The sequence below is a fragment of the Phyllobates terribilis genome, unplaced genomic scaffold, assembly GCF_046119375.1.
Source record: "Phyllobates terribilis strain yellow unplaced genomic scaffold, ASM4611937v1 Scaffold_136__1_contigs__length_4911898, whole genome shotgun sequence".
In the NCBI taxonomy this organism is placed as follows: Eukaryota; Metazoa; Chordata; class Amphibia; order Anura; family Dendrobatidae; genus Phyllobates; species Phyllobates terribilis.
In genome coordinates, this window is record NW_027362896.1 from 1,043,465 (window position 1) to 1,062,311 (window position 18,847).

The 18,847-nt window shown below is 48.9% G+C and overlaps 1 protein-coding gene across 1 annotated transcript in view; it reads right to left on the reverse strand.

Annotated features, from left to right (window-relative positions):
• The window catches only part of LOC141204940 (uncharacterized), a 231,570-nt gene that overhangs the window by 139,183 nt on the left and 73,540 nt on the right, over window positions 1-18,847 (reverse strand). The window contains 2 exon segments of the mRNA XM_073663980.1: window positions 196-260; window positions 707-801. Of these exon segments, the coding sequence (XP_073520081.1) occupies window positions 196-260; window positions 707-801 (160 nt within the window).

Genomic DNA, 18,847 nt, shown 5'->3' on the forward strand with positions numbered 1-18,847 from the left:
CCTTCCTGAGGTCCGTGGAACAAATCCTCACACCCCATAAGAATTACACTGGCATATCTGGATGATATCATAATCTTCAGTGCGGATTGGGGGAAGTCATCTGGGAAAGGTCCAGGCCGTGTTTGATGCTCTCAAGAAGGACGGGTTCTCTATAAATAAAAAAAAAGTGCCATCAGGAAAGTGGAGGTTAAATACCTTGGATATGTAGTAGGTAGAGGTGAAATCAAACCCCAGATCAATAAAGTGGACACAATCCAGAACTGGATTTTAATCAGCAGAAGACTGTAAAGAGGGTCCAGCCTATTTTGCTCTCATTTGAGAGTTTGAGGAAGGTGAGTCACTATGCTCCTTTCAATTGGTGTTGGTGCTGTGTGGCGGCCATTGTTGCTATGACTTTGTGCTGATGGGGTGGTACGGTCTGGAATCATGGGGACTCAGTCTTGCAGCAGGAGTGCTGTGAGGCACCATGCCGCCCGCCCTGCTGGTGCATTGTCGCTGCGACGATTAGCGCACGACACCGCTCCGTTAAGGCAATAAAAGTTAGGACCCACTGAGAAGTTCTCCGTGACGTGGCAGTGGGCTTCATACACTCTGATCAGAATGTTAAACTAAGCACCTAATGTTAAGTTATATATATTTTTTGCCGAGAGGCATTAGATCAATGTATGATTATTGGCGGTGCTGTCCATTCTTTTTTCAGAGTTACATGGTAATGCCGATGCCCTGTCGAGAATCCCGTGTCTAGTGGTAGAAAGTGCCAAACCGACAGCTTTAGGTAGAAGGGGAAGGTATGTAATGTGGCTGTTAGACACATAGTGGATGGGAGATAAACCTGAAGTAATGCTTTAGTGTATATATAGGACTAAAAGGGGTTACTCAGTCATGACAGGTTGATTATAAGCAGCTGAACGGCTCTCACCATATCCGACCCGGGAGTGTCCCCTTAAAGTTAAGAACTCCCCTGAAAAAAAAGTAATAATGTCCGAACTGTGCCTTTAAAAAGTAAATGCCTTAAATGGTCCCTTAAAAACTGCCCACACTTAAACAAATATGGTCAACACAGTATGATGGCCTCCACAGATTCCTACACGGTATGATGTCCCCACAGCCACCTAGATACAGTAAGATGTCCCTACAGTTCCCTATATATAGTTTGATGCCCCCACAGCTCCCTATTTATAGCATGATGGCTGCAGAACTCCCTATACACAGCCTAATTTCCCCTATACTAAGTATGATGGCTTAATAGATCCATGTACAATATGATGGCCCACAAATACCTATATACAGTATGATGACTGCACTGCTCCCCTGTATACAATATGATGTCCCCACAGCTCCTTTTTTACAGTATGATGCCTCCACAGCTCTGTATCCAGTATGATGTCCCTACAACCTCTCTCTCTATATAATATGATGGCCCCACAGTTTGCTATATACAATATGTCCCCCACAGCCATGTATATATTCAGTATTATTGCCCCCACAGCTCCCATTATACAGTATAATGGCCCCTATAGCTCCCTATATATAATACAATGGCCCCCAGAGACCACTAGATACAGTATGATGTCTATGTGGCTCCCTGCTCTGCCAGGAGTTTGAACTGTTTTGGCATCATGTTGATGTTGACACATTTCAAAGTGTTGTGAGCTGGAAATTTTGGAACCTAGGAAAGAAGTTTGAGGCCGGAGCCCCGAATCTTTGATAAGAACGTTGCCCTTAGTTGTGTGTATTTATATCGTATCTGGAATTTTATGCTGTAGTTTGCATGAAAGACATAGAAGACCATATTAATGAATAGGAGACTCAGATTTAGGGAAGCCGTGCACATTGGTGTCCTATGTTAAGAAATAACAGAATACCTGAAAAGTAAATCCAGAAGTAATTAGTAAACTGAGTCCGCATGTGTCCGATCCACATTAAAAAAGCAGCCATAGAGTGTCCGGGAACCTTCCCCCACACTTTTCTTAGCCAGAGCTGTTTCTCGGCAGTGTTGGACGGGCCCACCAGAGAACCGGAGACTCCTCCGGTGGGCCCTGGTTTCTCCTTCAGGAGAGTTTATAGTGCAGAGGTGAGGCCATGATGATGGTGATGATAGAGGCCACCATCTGCTTAGTTTTCTGTTACTTGGAATGCAAGCGCAAGTATGCAGCCAGCCACCCACCCACAAGCCGCAACACTAAACTGCCAGATTTCTGGGTAGCGGCTTGCACTTGAAATATGGCCTTTTAGGCTCGTGGAGGCGGAAGCTTTTCACAACCTCATGCCGGCGGCGGCCTGGTGTCCATACTCGGTCCCAAGCCGCCACTATTTCTCCCGGTGTCATCTCCACCTTCCACAAGCACGGGTCCCACAACATTACCCGTGCCCTCCCCAGTGCACTTACTGGGAAGGACCGCCTAACCACAAACACGTGGACAGGTGAATGTGGCCAGGGACCGTACGGAGCCAGTCCACAGCTTTTTTTGCTGAGTTGTATTTCACCACAGCCATATTCTTTAGCTTGGTGAAGGGACTTGGGAAACCATATCTACCCAGCTGTCATTTCTCCCAGGAAGTCCTCTAAAGCTGCTTTCACTTGAAATGTGGCCTTTTAAGCTTGTGGAGGCGGAAGCTTTTCACAACCTCATGCCGGCGGCACCCGGGTATCCATACTCTGTCCCCAGCCGCCATTATTTTTCCCGGTATCATCTCCGCCCTCCCCAGTGCACTTACTGGGATGGACCGCCTGTCCACAAACACGTGGACAGGTGAATGTGGCCAGGGATGGTACGGAGCCAGTCCACAGCTTTTTTTGCTGAGAGTTGTATTTAGCTTGGTGAAAGGACTGGCATAGAGGGAAACCGTATCTACTCCGGCTGTCATTTCTCTGTCACCAGGTTCCGCCCATTGTCACACACGACCATGCCTGGCTTTATGTTCAGCGGTGAGAGCCACAGATCAGGCTGCTGTGTTACAGCTTTCAACAACTGTAGCGCTGGGCGGTTTGTTAATTAAGCATGTTATCTTCAGCACAGCCTGTTGCCACTTGGCCAAGGCAATGCTGCAGTGCTGTATGCTTGTGACTGATGTGGTCATTTCGGAGATGGAGGAGGAGGTGCAGGAGCTGAACAATGTGATTACATTGAGGTTAAATTGGTGACGCTGTTTTTTATACTAAAGAAAGATCCTATTGTTTTGGGGTTTTTTTACGTTATTTTTTTAAGACCAATACATTCACCGGGAAATGTCATTTTAACATTTTACAACCTTAGCTGGCAATGTGGTGTGTGACACATCATCAGACACATCCTGTTTTATTTATGATGGAGGCACTCTGAAAGTCATAAAGCCTATTTTTATAGGGCCATCAGACGGCCCTTACTATTCTTAAAACGCCAGCAGTCGACCCTCGCTATTGTTAGAGAGCCATCAGCCGGCTATGCTTTGTTGTTCCCATTATTAACAAGTGGGTCTCCTATACTGTTATTGCGCATCCAGTGACTGCAAAGGCTGCAAAAAATTTGGACGCAACCCAATACCCCTTTGAAGAGACAGAGAAGGGTCTCAGTAAAAAAAATGTTCCCATTATAACGAGCAGGTCTCCTATAGTGGTAATGCCTATGCTGTGACTGCAAGGGCAGCCAAAATTTGGGAAAAACCGCATTAAGAATTTAAAGACACATAGAGCAGGGCCACAGTAACGACAAATTCCCATTAGAAAGGAGAGAGTCTGCTATACAGTTATAGGGTATGCAGTGAGTCCAATGGCTGACCAATTTTAGAAAAATCCCCACTAAGAACTTAAAGACACATAGAGCAGGGCCACAGTAATGACAGATTCCCATTAGAAAGGAGAGAGTCTGTTATACAGTTATAAGGTATGCAGTGAGTGCAACGGCTGACCAATTTTAGGAAAAACCCCACTAAGAATTTAAAGACACATAGAGCAGGGCCACAGTAACGACAAGTTCCCATTAGAAAGGAGAGAGTCTCCCATAGTGTTGGCCTATGCAGTGAATGCAAGGGCTGGCAAAAATTTGGAGGCACTTCAATGCCCCTTGGAAGAGACGTGGAGGAGGGCCTCATAAAAAATGTTCCCATTAGAAAAGAGCGGGCCTCCTATACTTGTAATGCCCATGCACTAAGTGTATGGCCTGACAAACATTTACCCCTGGGGGGTATACATGGACATACTGTATAAAAAAAATTTTTTACGGGCATCATAAACACCCTTTAAAAAAATTATGTGAGTGGTGCATCACGGACCATGGTCACCCTGGTGATATGGTGGTGGAGGATGAGGAGATGGAGGAGGACAAGAGCAAATAGCCAAAATCAGGAAGCGTATACCCATGTGTGGGTGTGAAAAGGTGCATGGGAATACACCTCCCAAGAAAAGACACTGTATTTGAGTTTGTGTTACGCTGCTATCATTCGGTGGTGTTGAGAAGTCTGGCCTAATCCAGCCCTTGTTCATTTTTATAAAAGAGTCAGCTTGTCGGCATTTTCAGTTGACAGGCGGATGTGCTTATCAGTTATAATTCCACCAGCGGCACTAAAAACACGCTGTGATAAAACACTGGCGGCAGGGCAGGCCAGGACCTCCAAGGCATAGAGAGCCAGTTCATTCCACGTATCCAGCTTGGATACCCAATAATTATAAGGCACAGAGGAATCATGGAGGACGTTGGTACGGTCAGCAAGGTACTCCCTCAGCATCTTCCAAAACTTTGCACTCCTTGTGAGAGTACCCCACGCCTCAGGGCCTGTGCGATGGGAGGGTCAGAGAAAACTCTCCCAGAACTTTGACAGTGTTCCCCTGCCTCTGCTGGATTGGAGTTGTGTCTCTCTCGCCTGTACTCCTTGGTTGTCCAACGAACTATGACCTCTGCCACCAGCGTTTTCAGACTATGTTAACCCAGTGTGCCATCAGCGAGATGTACCGTCCCTGCCCACAAGCACTTGTCCACGTGTCCGTGGTTAGGTGGACTTTCCCTGTAACTGCATTGTTGAGGGCACGGCTAATGTTTTGGGACACGTGCTTGTGCAATGCGGGGACGGCACACCGGGAGAAATAGTGGCGGCTGGGGACTGAGTACCGAGGGACGGCCGCCGCCATCAGGTTGCGGAATGCTTCCATCTCCACGAGCCTAAAAGGCAACATTTCGAGCGCAAGCAGTCGTGAAATGTGAGAATTTAGTAGTGTGGCCTGTGGGGCATTGGCTGCATATTTGCACTTGCGTTCCAAGGACTGGGGTATGAACAATTGAACGCTACGCTGGGACAAGGACATGGACGTGCTTCCTGATGCTGCTACTTGAGAGTGCGCAACGACAGGTGCAGGGCAGGAGGCATCTTTGCATGCACCATGGACATGAGATTAGCTTGCATGCACAACAGCGGAAGAAGCAATGGTGCCACCTGCAGACACTGTTCCTGGACCCTGGGGTTCGGCCCACAAAGTTGGGTGCTTTTCTGCCACGTGCCTGATCATGCTGGTGGTGGTCAGGCTGGTCGTTTTGCCACCCCTGCTGATGCTGGCCTGGCAGGTGGTGCAAATGGCCTTTTTGGGGTTAACGGCAGAGTCTTTAAAAAATAACCAGACTCGGGAAGACCTAACAGTTGTACTGGCAACTTCCTTCGTGTTGGTGTTACGGGGAACGGTTGCCTGCCTTCTGTCTGCGGCCACCACACTGCTTTTTCCTGCCTGTTGGGATGCTCTGCCTCCCTCCCCCTGTGTGCTGCTGTCCTCGCTCTGCATGTCCTGCCAGGTTGGGTCAGTTACTATATCATCCACCACCTCCACACCCTGGTCCTCCTCCTGACTTTCTGGCAATTGTGTCTGATCATCGTCCACCTCTTGTGACACTTTCCCACCGTCGCCTTCGTGTGACCGTGGCTGCTCAAATATTTGGGCATCGCTACACGCGATCTCCTCTTGCCCTGCTTCAAGTGGACCGGGCGAGAGGCCTGAATCTATAAATGGAAAAGTGAACAGCTCTTCAGAGTGTCCAAGTGTGGGATCAGTTGTCTCTGGGCACTTAGCATGGTGGGAGGAAGGAGGATCAGGCTGAGGAATATGCGGTCCAGACTCACGGCTACTGAGACTTGACCGTGTGGAAGACAGGGTGGTGGTGGCTAAGTGACTGGAAGCATTATCCGCTATCCAACCAACAACCTTTTGACACTGCTCTGGGTTCAATAGTGGTGTGTTGCGGTCCCCTAGAAATTGGGACAGGAAGGTCGAGCGAGAAGATGTGGTTGTTTGTTGTGGCACAATTTCGGCTTGCCCACGGCCTTGTCCTCGGCCTCTGCATGCACCATCACCATCACGTCCAGTTCCCTGTCCCTTGCCACGTGCCTTGCCTATTTTAAATGCAGGACAGTATCTTCCACGCTCACTACAAATGACTGAGTTTGGAGCGAACTTATATGTGATCCGTGTGATGGAGAAAACACAGTTTTAAATACCTGGCCTGTAGGTAAGTAGTGTGAACAGCAAACTGCGGTGAATTGCTTCAATGACACATAAAGGAAATTTTTAATGGAGGCCAGAAATGGCAGTATTTTCTGACAACGTATATGTGATCCGTGTGACGCAGAAAACACAGTTTTAAATAGCTGGATTTTTAGCGCTGTAATATGGAAAGGACCTGGCTGTATTCTGCAGTGCCAACAAGCAAATGGCGCAGAAAAACGGTGTTCTCTGGATTGCTTTTAAGCAAATAATGATAATTAAGATTCAAAAGAAAAGTATTCCTGGCCCCTGAGACCTGGGCCTTTGTATAGAAATATCTAACAGCAGCAGAAGGCAGAACTGGAATGGAGCCTCTTGTGCTATATGCACTGCAGTCTGCTATATACACTGCCTGCCTATATACACTGCCTGCCTGATATCTCTGCAGATGGATTAGTCCTCAGAAGGACTGTTTGTTAAGATGGATATGTGTAAGGCTATGTGCCCACGATGCAGAAATGAAGCAGAAAATTTCTGCAACGTTTCTGCATGGTCAAAAACGTTTCTTGACCATGAAGACATGTTAGTTTTTTTTTACGAAACCCTCCTAGACTGCACTCATTACCTGTATTAATTGCACCTGTTTTTACCTATATAAAAGACCCCGGTCCACACAATCACATTCCAACCTCTCCACCATGACCAAGACCAAAGAGCTGTCTAAGGACACCAGGGACAAAACTGTAGACCTGCACAAGGCTGGGATGGGCTACAGGACAATAGTCAAGAAGCTTGGTGAGAAGGCAACAACTGTTGGTGCAATTATTAGTAAATGGAAGAAACACAAGATGACTGTCAATCTTCCTCGGTCTGGGGCTCCATACAGGATCTCGCCTTGTGGGGTAAGGATGATTCTGAGAAAGGTCAGGAATCAGCCCTGAATTACGCTGGAAGACCTGGTCAATGACCTGAAGAGTAACAACAAAACGTTTCAGCTCTTCCCGGGCTTTTGCCAATTGTGGATTACAATATAACATTCAGACATATATAGGAAGATTCCAGGAAATGACCTCATAATTATTAACATAAAAAAATAAATACAACAGAACATTTCAATCCAATCAAATGAACGAAAAAAATATAAAAATAAATTTTTATACATGTTCATAAAAAACTTGACACAAAAAGTAATAAATTCATATACGTCTCATGTATCCCTATAACTATTTTCCCCTCACTCAACATATGTTAACGTATCAATTTATCCCATATTACTTATTTTTTATCATATCCTCATTATATATGTATATGTTTTTAATTATTTTTATAAAATTTTATAATTTTTATGTTCATTTTTCCAATGCTCATTAAATTATATAATTCCTTTCATACCTAATCCCCTACCTATAGTTATTAGGTCTTCTCTAATTCACACCACGATCGTGACATTAGACAAATGGTCCTACTATACATTAGATCAATTCACGATCACATCGCAATGGTTATGGATATGGGTTTTTCCACTAGTTATCTATATATATTATTAATGTCCAGCAATGATGTATCTATGTCCATCCTGTTATCTCAAAATTCATTTAGTATAAAATATATATATTTTATTCCTTTTTCATCATATCAAATATATATTATTTCAAATTATTTGTGCTCACCCGTTATTATTAATTCTAACCATCATATATGAATTTTATCTCCACGTATATGAAAGACGCTTATGTTTTGATTCAGATCTTTTACTTTCCTATGCAGTTTCTTTCACGAGTAAAAGTCACCCTCATGGTGTGAATCGGAGGGACTAGTACTAATTCCTTCCCGAAATGTTATGTCCCACAGTGGACAAATGTTCAACGAGTCTGGAGGGTCTGAAAGAAGAGAAACAATATTCAGATAAACTATTACAATCTATCTATATCTAAACTATGTGACTAATGTTGTATTCCTTTTTTAGACCATTCGGCAATAAACTATTCAAGGTAAAAATCCAAAACACTTCTCTCCTTAGAAGGAGCTTTTAATGTTCCCACCCCTCTTAGGCAACTCCTGAGGCTATTAGCTTCAGTGATGTGAAACCTGGAAGTCTTCACCTGCATGCTATGTGCTGAGAGGGATAATCAGCCATTTCTAATGGGCCAGTTTTTTTGTGAATGACTATAGAGCGGGTGGGAGGCCATTTCCCATATCTCCACCTCAGGGTATGGTCTGGGTTTTAAATACTCGGCCTGTTGAGGCATTCAGTGTCCAGTAGGTCTGGAGAGAGTAACTCCAGATCTGTTTGTGTGGAGCTATCCTGAGCCATGTGGAGTTGCTGAAAATAAGCAGGCAGACCCCTGCTACCACAAAGACTGTGCTTTGTGTTACCATTTTGTTTTGTCTCCCTGTTTTGCCCAAAGGGCCTTGTTTTACTTTTATGGACTCAATGTGGGTTTATGCCACATTTTAATAAACCAACAAGAAATTTAAAGAGACAGCGTACCTGTGTCTACCTCCATGTGCAGCTGAATGAGCGATCTACCACAGGTTGCGGTAGAAGTGTGGGCAAGATCCCCAGGAGGCACGTGTAGTGGGGAGGACAAACCGCATGTCCTGGGTAAAGGCATCCATAAGCCAGGAAAAGAAGACAGAGGGTATGGAGGACCTGATCAAGCATCTTGTGCAAGCCCAGCAGGACACAAGCAAGCTGCTATTGCAACAAGGCTTTGTTTTACTTTTATGGACTCAATGTTAGTTTATGCAGCACTTTAATACACCAACAAGAAATTTAAAGAGACAGTATGCCTGTGTCTACGTCCGTTTGTGTAGCATCGGCGTCTCTGCCTCCTGCCAGGCAGAGACGCCGATTCCCTCACTGCCACAGTTCCGTTCCGGCGTCCTCCAGCTCCCATGCTGCTTCTGCCTGGGGTGAGCACACCACGCACAGTTTCCCGGACACTGTACATAGGGGGCACGTGCTCCCTCCCTCTTAAAGGGGCCACGCACGCCATCCTAAAGAGTCCCGGGCCAATGGCCGGAGGACTGCTCCTATATAAAGCACCTCCTCCAAAATGGAGGTGCCTGTGCAAGGTTATTGTTTGTGTGCTATCACTCTCCTCATCCCTCAGGTTCCCGTGCCCGCCAGCCTGTCTACCTGCTGTGCCCTCCTGTTTGCCTACCCGCATCCCCTGCCTGTCTACCAGCCGTGCTCATCTGCTGTGCCTGTCAGCTTCAGCCATCAGTCGCCTGCTCTCACACAAGGTCGGTCCCAGAGTGGCACCTGGTTCACCTTCCCGGTCCCTCCTTGGTTCACGGAGTCAACTAAGCCGCCGTGTGGCCAGGGCCGGTCTGGGTAGGCACTTAGTTACACCCCTTGGGTCCCTTCTTGCATCACAGCAAAGAGGTTCCACCACCCGGATCCGTAACAGTTTGCACAGGCCATGGAATCCAGTGGCTCCCAGGCTCCTTCGCTCTCAGTTTGCACAGGCCATGGAATCCAGTGGCTCCCAGGCTCCTTCACTCTCCGACTTGTACCAGGAGGTCTCTCGTCAGAGATCCCAACAGGATACTATCCTGTCCTATCTGTGGACAGTCAACTCCCTCCTGGACGCGCTGTCCACCCCGACTGTGTCCGTATCTAACCGAGCGGCATCTGCTCCGGCGGCACCTCAACCTAGTGGCACTGTGGCATCCGGCTTTGGACCCTGGCTTTCTGCACCTCCATATTTTGGTGGTGACCCTGCCCTATGTTGGGGCTTCAGAAATCAGTGCACGCTGCACTTTGAGCTCCTGGCACACCAGATCGCCTCAGACCAGGCCAAGGTGGCATTCATCATATCTCACCTCTCCAGAGAGGCTTTGGTGTGGCTTAACCCTCTGTGGGAGAGAGGGGATCCTCTGGTGTCCAATCTCCAGGCCTTCCTCACAGATTTCCGGAAGGTGTTCGATGAGCCTGGATGAAAATCTTTGACTGCCTCCTCTCTTCTCCGACTGAGCCAAGGGAGTCTCTCTTTGGGACAGTATGCCGTGCGTTTCCGTACCGTCGCATCTGAACGTACTCGGAACAATGAGGCTCTGATGTCCACCTTTTGGGAGGGACTTTCCGGACGGATCAAGGATGAGCTAGCCGGTTGTGACATACCTTCCTCTCTGGACGACCTGGTGTCATTAGCTACCCGGATTGACATCCGTTTTCAGGAACGTTCTAAGGAGACGACCCGTGAGAGAAGACCCCTGCGCCTCGCTCCAACCTTCCAAAGTACAGTCTCGCAACCTGCATTCCCCCGAGTGTCCTCTCCAGAGTCTATGCAGATTGAGCAAGTTAAGATGGTCAAGTCTCGCCAGGAGATCCGCCGCGCCGAGGGAAGTTGCTTCTACTGTGGCAGTATAGAGCATAAGATCCGCTCCTGTACGGTGAGACCGGGAAACTCCAGTGTCTAGGACCGCTCGGAGAGGTCGTCCTAGGCAAAAGTTCTTACTCTCTGCCCTTGACTCTGTCCGTTTCAGTTGCCAGTGATGAGAGCCGCTTCTTCGAGACTGCCTATCTGGATTCCGGGGCCACTGGGAATCTCATTCAACAGGCCGTTGTGGAGCGTTATCAGATTCCTACCATACGCCTGGCTGATCCTTTAGCGGTTTCCTCTGTGGATGGAAAGCTTCTCTCCGAGACCATCTCGTTTGTCACTGAGACAGTAACTCTTCAGGTGGGAATGCTACATTCTGAGAAGATCTCCTTTTATGTACTGTCCGGTCTCTCTCAGCCCATCTTGCTTGGCCTGCCTAGGTAACAGAGACATGAGCCCATTCTGAATTGGAGCTCGGGGGAGGTGCTCCGTTGGGGTCAGGAATGTCATAAGTCCTGTCTGGTCCCGGTTCGTCCTGTTCGACCTCCGTCTGCTCCAGCTAACCTACCTGGTCTGCCGGCACCCTACTGGTCATATGCGGAAGTCTTTGATAAAAAGGAGGCAAAGACACTACCACCTCATAGGCCGACCTAATACCTGGTGCGTCACCTCCTCATAAATCTACCCCTTGTCGCTGGCTGAGACCCGTGCTATGTCTGAATACATAGAAGAAAATCTTGCTAGGGTATTTATCCAGAAATCCATCTCTCCAGCTGAAGCAGGATTCTTCTTCGTCAAAAAGAAAGACATCTTTCTTCGTCCATGTATCGACTATAGGGGCCTAAACCAGATTACCATCAAAAATAAGTACCCCTTGCCTCTCATCTCGGAGCTGTTTGACCGCCTAAAAGGCGTTAAGATCTTCACTAAGCTCGACCTTCGTGGGGCGTACAATCTGGTCCAGATTTGCCAGGGAGATGAGCGGAAGACAGCATTCAACACTCTGGATGGTCACTACAAGTACCGCATGATGCCCTTCGGTCTCTGTAATGCTCCAGCCATCTTTCCAGGAGTTAGTGAACGACATCTTCTGAGATCTCCTGTATCCTGCGTGGTGGTGTACCTGGATGATATCTTGGTGTTCTCCCCTGACCTGCCCTCTGACCGTAAGGATGTTCGTCAGGTACTACTGTGGCTCCGGAAGAATTGCCTGTATGCAAAGTATGAGAAATGCCTCTTTGAGCAGACCTCCCTACAACTTTTGGGGTATATCATCTCTGAGACCGGACTGCGGATGGATCCCGAGAAGGTGTCTGCCGTCTTTAAGTGGCCCCTACCTGAGGGGTTGAAGGCTATTCAGTGGTTTCTGGGATTCGCTAATTATTACTGCCTCTTCATTCCTCATTTCTCCTCCCAGACTGCTCCTATCTCTGCTCTCACCCGTAAAAGGAGCAAATCCCAGAGAATGGACTTCCGAGGTGGAAGATGCTTTTGTCTCTCTTAAGCAAGCCTTCACCTCCGCTCCAGTGCTACATCGTCCTGATTGCAATAAACAGTTCTGCCTGGAGGTTGATGCCTTTTCCTCCGGGGCTGGAGCAGTGCTCACCCAGAAATCCTCGTCTGGGTGAATGGTGACCTGCGGCTTCTTCTCCAAACTCTTTTCTTCATCCGAGCACAATTACTCCATGTAATGCACACGCCCGGACTGACTGGCGTGTACGTGTTTAGTGGTTCCACTGTGCCATGAACCGGAGAGTGCCTGGAGGGGCGTAACTAAGTATCTGCTCGATCCGACCAAGGTCGCACGACGGCATACGACGCCAGTGCACCGAGCAGAGGGACCAGGGTCTACTCCAGGTCAGACTCCGGACACGGCTGTTGACCCACACCGGGGAATACAGGAACAGGCAGGCTAGAGCGCAAGCTGGGTAGGGTCCAGTACAGACTGGGAGACGAGTTCAGAGCCGCAGATGCGGTAATAAAACAGAGTAAAGTGAAACCGCAGACGCGGTAGACAGGGCTGAGCAGAGCGAAACCGCAGACGCGGTGGACAGGGCTGAGCAGAGCGAAACCGCAGACGCGGTGGACAGGGCTGAGCAGAGCGAAACCGCAGACGCGGTGGACAGGGCTGAGCAGAGCGAAACCGCAGACGCGGTGGACAGGGCTGAGCAGAGCGAAACCGCAGACGCGGTGGACAGGGCTGAGCAGAGCGAAACCGCAGACGCGGTGGACAGGGCTGAGCAGAGCGAAACCGCAGACGCGGTGGACAGGGCTGAGCAGAGCGAAACCGCAGACGCGATGGACAGGGCTGAGCAGAGCGAAACCGCAGACGCGGTGGACAGGGCTGAGCAGAGCGAAACCGCAGACGCGGTGGACAGGGCTGAGCAGAGCGAAACCGCAGACGCGGTGGACAGGGCTGAGCAGAGCGAAACCGCAGACGCGGTGGACAGGGCTGAGCAGAGCGAAACCGCAGACGCGGTGGACAGGGCTGAGCAGAGCGAAACCGCAGACGCGGTGGACAAGGCTGAGCAGAGCGAAACCGCAGACGCGGTGGACAGGGCTGAGCAGAGAAAACCGCAGACGCGGTGGACAAGGCTGAGCAGAGCGAAACCGCAGACGCGGTGGACAGGGCTGAGCAGAGCGAAACCGCAGACGCGGTGGACAGGGCTGAGCAGAGCGAAACCGCAGACGCGGTGGACAAGGCTGAGCAGAGCGAGACCGCAGACGCGGTGGACAAGGCTGAGCAGAGCGAGACCGCAGACGCGGTGGACAAGGCTGAGCAGAGAGAGACCGCAGACGCGGTGGACAAGGCTGAGCAGAGCGAAACCGCAGACGCGGTGGACAAGGCTGAGCAGAGCGAAACCGCAGACGCGGTGGACAAGGCTGAGCAGAGCGAAACCGCAGACGCGGTGGACAAGGCTGAGCAGAGCGAAACCGCAGACGCGGTGGACAGGGCTGAGATAAATCGCCGAAGAGGTAAACAAAGACAAAGCAAAGGGGACAGAGCTCCGTTCATACGGAACAGACTGGAAAAGAAAGGGAGAACCAGATACACACAAGGTACTTGCAAAGAAGTAGCGAAAGGACTCCAACTCACAAACGGAAGTACAATGACAATGAGTAGAAGTTAGGTGCAGGTTCAGACTACAGAAAAAGGGAGCAAACGGACATAAAGACAAAACAGGTAAGAAGCTAGGAGACAGTTCAGACAAGAACAGTTACTGCAACAAAATACAAGAACGAGCCTAGGTAAAGCCAAGTGCTGGTTCAGACACTGCAGAAAAAGGGAACAAACGGACATAAAGACAAAACAGGTAAGAAGCTAGGAGACAGTTCAGACAAGAACAGTTACTGCAACAAAATGCAGGAACGAGCCTAGGTAAAGCCAAGTGCTGGTTCAGACACTGCAGAAAAAGGGAACAAACGGACATAAAGACAAAACAGGTAGGAAGCTAGGAGACAGTTCAGACAGGAACTGTACTGCAACAAATACAGGAGCGAGTCTGGGTATGCGGCCCCCAGAGGGCGAGACGAACAGGCTAGGAGCGTGTTCTGACCGGCCTGGAAATACAGCCTCAGGAAGGCAGACAGACAGCTGGCTAGAGTACACAGACAGGACACAGTTCAGACACGGGAACTGATACCGCAAGGCAGGAAACAGACAGGACCTGGCACATCAGTGACAAGACGCCAACTGACAGAACAAGATGCTCAGGCAAGGATTCCAAGGAGGAGCTGGGTTAAATACCAGGTGACAGACAGCAATAGGCTGAGGACGCATCAGGGGAGTGTCAGCAGCAGCTACAAGAAACAGGAAGTTCAGCGGGCGTCGCCCTAAACATCAAGAGCAAAGCAAAGCAGACAACATGGAAAGAAGCCAGAGTGGCAGTCTGGACTGGAGATCAAGTGCGCGCTCTTGCACAGTGGGAGATGGACCACTATGCAAGGATGCCGCCAGGTATGTTACACTCCATAGGAGATGGAGAACTGCTGGCCATCTAATTAGCGCTGGAGGAGTGGCGCTACTTGCTTGAGGGAGCTCTGCACCCGGTGGTCATCTACACTGACCATAAAAACCTTGTGTACTTGCAGACCGCCCAAAGACTAAATCCACGTCAGGCTAGATGGTCTTTGTTCTTTGTTCAATTTTGCTTCACTCTCCATTACCGCCCGGCAGACAAGAACATTAAAGCCGACGCTCTATCCCGCTCTTTCCTGTCTACCGACCAAGAGGAGGAGCCTCTACACATCATTGACCCCTCCAGAATAATGACTGTTGCTCCGTTTGACCTGTGTCATCTACCTCCTGGTAAGACCTTTGTAGCGGATCAGGATCGGAAGAGGGTCTTACTCTGGGGTCATTCGTCCAAACTGGCTGGTCATGCCGGCCAGAGGAAGACGCTTCTGCTCATTGCCCGACAATATTGGTGGCCCACCCTGCGCAAGGATGTTGCGGATTTTGTCGCGGCTTGTTCCTCTTGTGCCCGTAACAAAATACCTAGGCACCTTCCAGCCCGTCGTCTTCTTCCTCTTCCCGTGCCTTCCGCTCCGTGGCAACATATTGCAATGGATTTCATCACAGATCTTCCTGTATCGGCCGGTTGTACTGTCATTTGGGTGGTCGCTGACCGCTTCTCCAAGATGGCTCACTTCATCCCTCTGCCTGGTTTTCCGTCTGCACCTGTGCTGGCTAAGGACTTCATCAGTCACATCTTCCGTCTCAACGCCTTACCCCTCCACATTGTCTTGGACCGAGGAGTTCAGTTCACTTCTCACTTCTGGAGAGCCATGTGCAAGTTGCTGGATGTCTCTTTGGACTTTTCTTCGGCCTATCATCCTCAGTCCAATGGTCAAGTGGAACGTATCAATCAGATCCTTACCTGTTTTCTTCGGCACGTTGTCAACGCTCACCATAGCGATTGGGTAGAACTCCTGCCTTGGGCAGAGTTTTCTTATAACAACCATGTGAGTGAGTCCTCTAAGTCTCTGTTTTTTGTGGTTTATGGATTCCGTTTCCAGTCTCCTTTTCAGTGGAAAATCCTTTCGCAGAGTCTCTAGTCAGTGAATTTTCGGTGATTTGGGAAGACACTAGATCTGCGCTTCTTCACTCCTCTGAGCAGATGAAGAAGCATGCTGATAAGAGACGTCAGGATCCGCCTCTGTTGCATCCGGGAGACAAGGTCTGGCTTTCCTCCAAATATGTCCGTCTCAAGATACCATCATACAAAGTTGGGCCTGCGGTTCATCAGTCCTTCCGAGATTCTGAACCAAATAAATCCAGTGGCATACAAGCTGAAACTCCGGGCCTCCTTACGGATCCCCAACTCCTTTCACGTGTCTCTCCTCAAGCCGGTTGTCCTTAATCCTTTCTCTGACTATCCCGGTACCACTCCAACGCCAGTCTCCGCTGAGGACGTCTTTGAGGTAGAGAACATTTTGGCCATTAAGAGGGTAAGAGGAAAGACTTTCTTTCTTGTGGATTGGAAGGGGTTAAGTCCTGAGGAGAGGTCTTGGCTGCCCAGGGAGAACATTCATGCCCCTAGTCTTGTAGAAAAATTTCTTGCGGGCTTAAAGAAGAGGGGCGTAAAGGGGGGGATTGTACTGTCGCGTCGGCATCTCTGCCTCCTGCCGGGCAGAGACCCCGATCCCCTCACTGCCGCAGTTCCGGTCCGGCGTCCTCCAGCTCCCCTACTGCTTCTGCCCTGGGTGCGCGCACCATGCGCAGTTTCCTGGACACTGTACATAGGGGGCGCGTGCTCCCTCCCTCTTAAAGGGGCCATGCGCGCCATCCTAAAGAGTCCCCGGCCAATGGCTGGAGGACTGCTCCTATATAAAGCACCTCCTCCAAAATGGAGGTGCCTGTGCAAGGTTATTGTTTGTGTGCTAACACTCTCCTCTCCTCAGCCCTCAGGTTCCTGTGCACGCCAGCCTGTCTATCAGCCATGCCCGCCTGTCTGCCAGCCGTGCCCGCCTATCAGCCGTGCCCTCCTGTTTGCCTACCCGCATCATCTGCCTGTCTACCAGCCGTGCTCATCTGCTGTGCCTGTCAGCTTCAGCCATCAGACCCGTGGGAGTCGCCTGCTCTCACACAAGGTCGGTCCCAGAGTGGCACCTGGCTCACCTTCCCGATCCCTCCTTGGTTCATGGAGTCGACTAAGCCGCCGTGTGGCCAGGGTCGGTCCGGGTAGGCACTTAGTTACGCCCCTCTGGTCCCTTCTTGCATCACAGCACAGAGGTTCCACCACCCGGATCCGTAACAGTTTGCACAGGCCATGGAATCCGGTGGTTCCCAGGCTCCTTCGCTCTCAGACTTGTACCAGGAAGTCGCTCGCCAGAGATCCCAACAGGATACTATCCTGTCCTATCTGCGGACAGTCAACTCCCGCCTGGTTCCACCACCTGGATCCGTAACAGTGTGTAGCTGAGTAAGCGATCTACCACAGTACGATAAAAATTACACACCTCTCCATTCTTTGTAGGTGGGAAATCTTGCAAAATCGTCAGTGTAACAAATACTTATTTTCCCCTCTGTAGCAGGGTTAGGTTATAAAAAAAATAGCCCAAGCTCTGAACAATACATCTCACGGAACACTGTTCAATCCATCATCCAAAAATGGAAGGCGTATGGCACAACTGCAAACCTACCAAGACTTGACCATCCACCTAAACGGACATCCCAAGCAAGTGCACTAATTAGAGAAGCAGCGAAGAGGCCCATTGTCACTGCAGAGATCCACAGCTCAGGTGGGAGAATCTGTACACAGGACAACTATGAGTCAAATACTCCACAAATATGGCCTTTATGGAAGAATCGTAAAAGAAAGACATTTTTGAAAGCAAACCATGTAGGGAACACAGCAAGCATGTGGAAGAAGGTGCTCTGTCTCTCCAGCTTTGCACATCTAGAAGTGACATTTTTGCCCCTTCTTCTTTGCACACTCACTCTCACTCAGCGAGATTGGATAGAGACGTCTGTGATCAGCCATTTTCATGTCTTGCCAGAGATTCTCAATGTGATTTCAGTCTGGACAGTGACTGGGTCATTCACACACATGAATATGCTTTGATCGAAATCCTCCATTGTAGCTCTGGCAGGATGTTTAGGATCGTTGTCCTGCTGGAAGGTAAACTTACGCCCCAGTCTCAAGTCTTTTGCAGCCTCTAACAGGTTTTCCTCAAATTTAGCTCCATCCATCTTAGCATCAACTCTGACTAGCTTTCCTGTCCCTGCTGAAGAAAAGCCTACGCACATTATAATGCTGCCACCACAATGTTTGACGGTTGGGATGGTGTCTTGAGGGTGATGTGCAGTGTTACTTTTCTGCCTCATTTAACATTTTGCAGTTAGTCCATAAAGTTCTACTTTGGCCTCATCTGACCATATCACCTTCTTTCACATGCTTGCTGTGTTCCTTACATGGCTTGCTTTCAAAAATATCTTTCTTTTACTACTCTTCCATAAAGGCCAGATTTGTGGAGTATTCGACTTATAGTTGTCCTGTGTACAGATTCGCCCACCTGAGCTGTGGATCTCTGCAGTGACAATGGGCCTCTTGGCTGCTTCTGTAATTAGTGCACTTGCTTGGGATGTCAGTTTAGGTGGATGGTCAAGTCTTGGTAGGTTTGCTGTTGTGCCATACGCCTTTCATTCTTGTATAATGGATTGAACAGTGTTCCGTGAGATGTTTAGAGCTTGGGTTATTTTTTTTATAACCTAACCCTGCTACAGAGGGGAAAATAAGTATTTGTTACACTGCCGATTTTGCAAGAATGGAGAGGTCTGTAATTTTTATCGTAGGTACACTTCACCTCTGAGAGACAGAATCTAAAAATAAAAAACAGAAAATCACATTGTATGATTTTTAATTAATTAAATTGTATTTTAGTGCATGAAATACATCTTGATTTATTCAGTATGGAGTATGAGCGCCACGTGCAGAAATCCCGGCACTTGCAGCTTTGTCTGCGATCAATAAGTTTATTGAGGAATGTTCTGCTACACTGAATGCACCTGGGCAAATCATCAAGATCCATTGCTGGCAGCTCCCTTTATAAACTACAGACGAAAGATGTC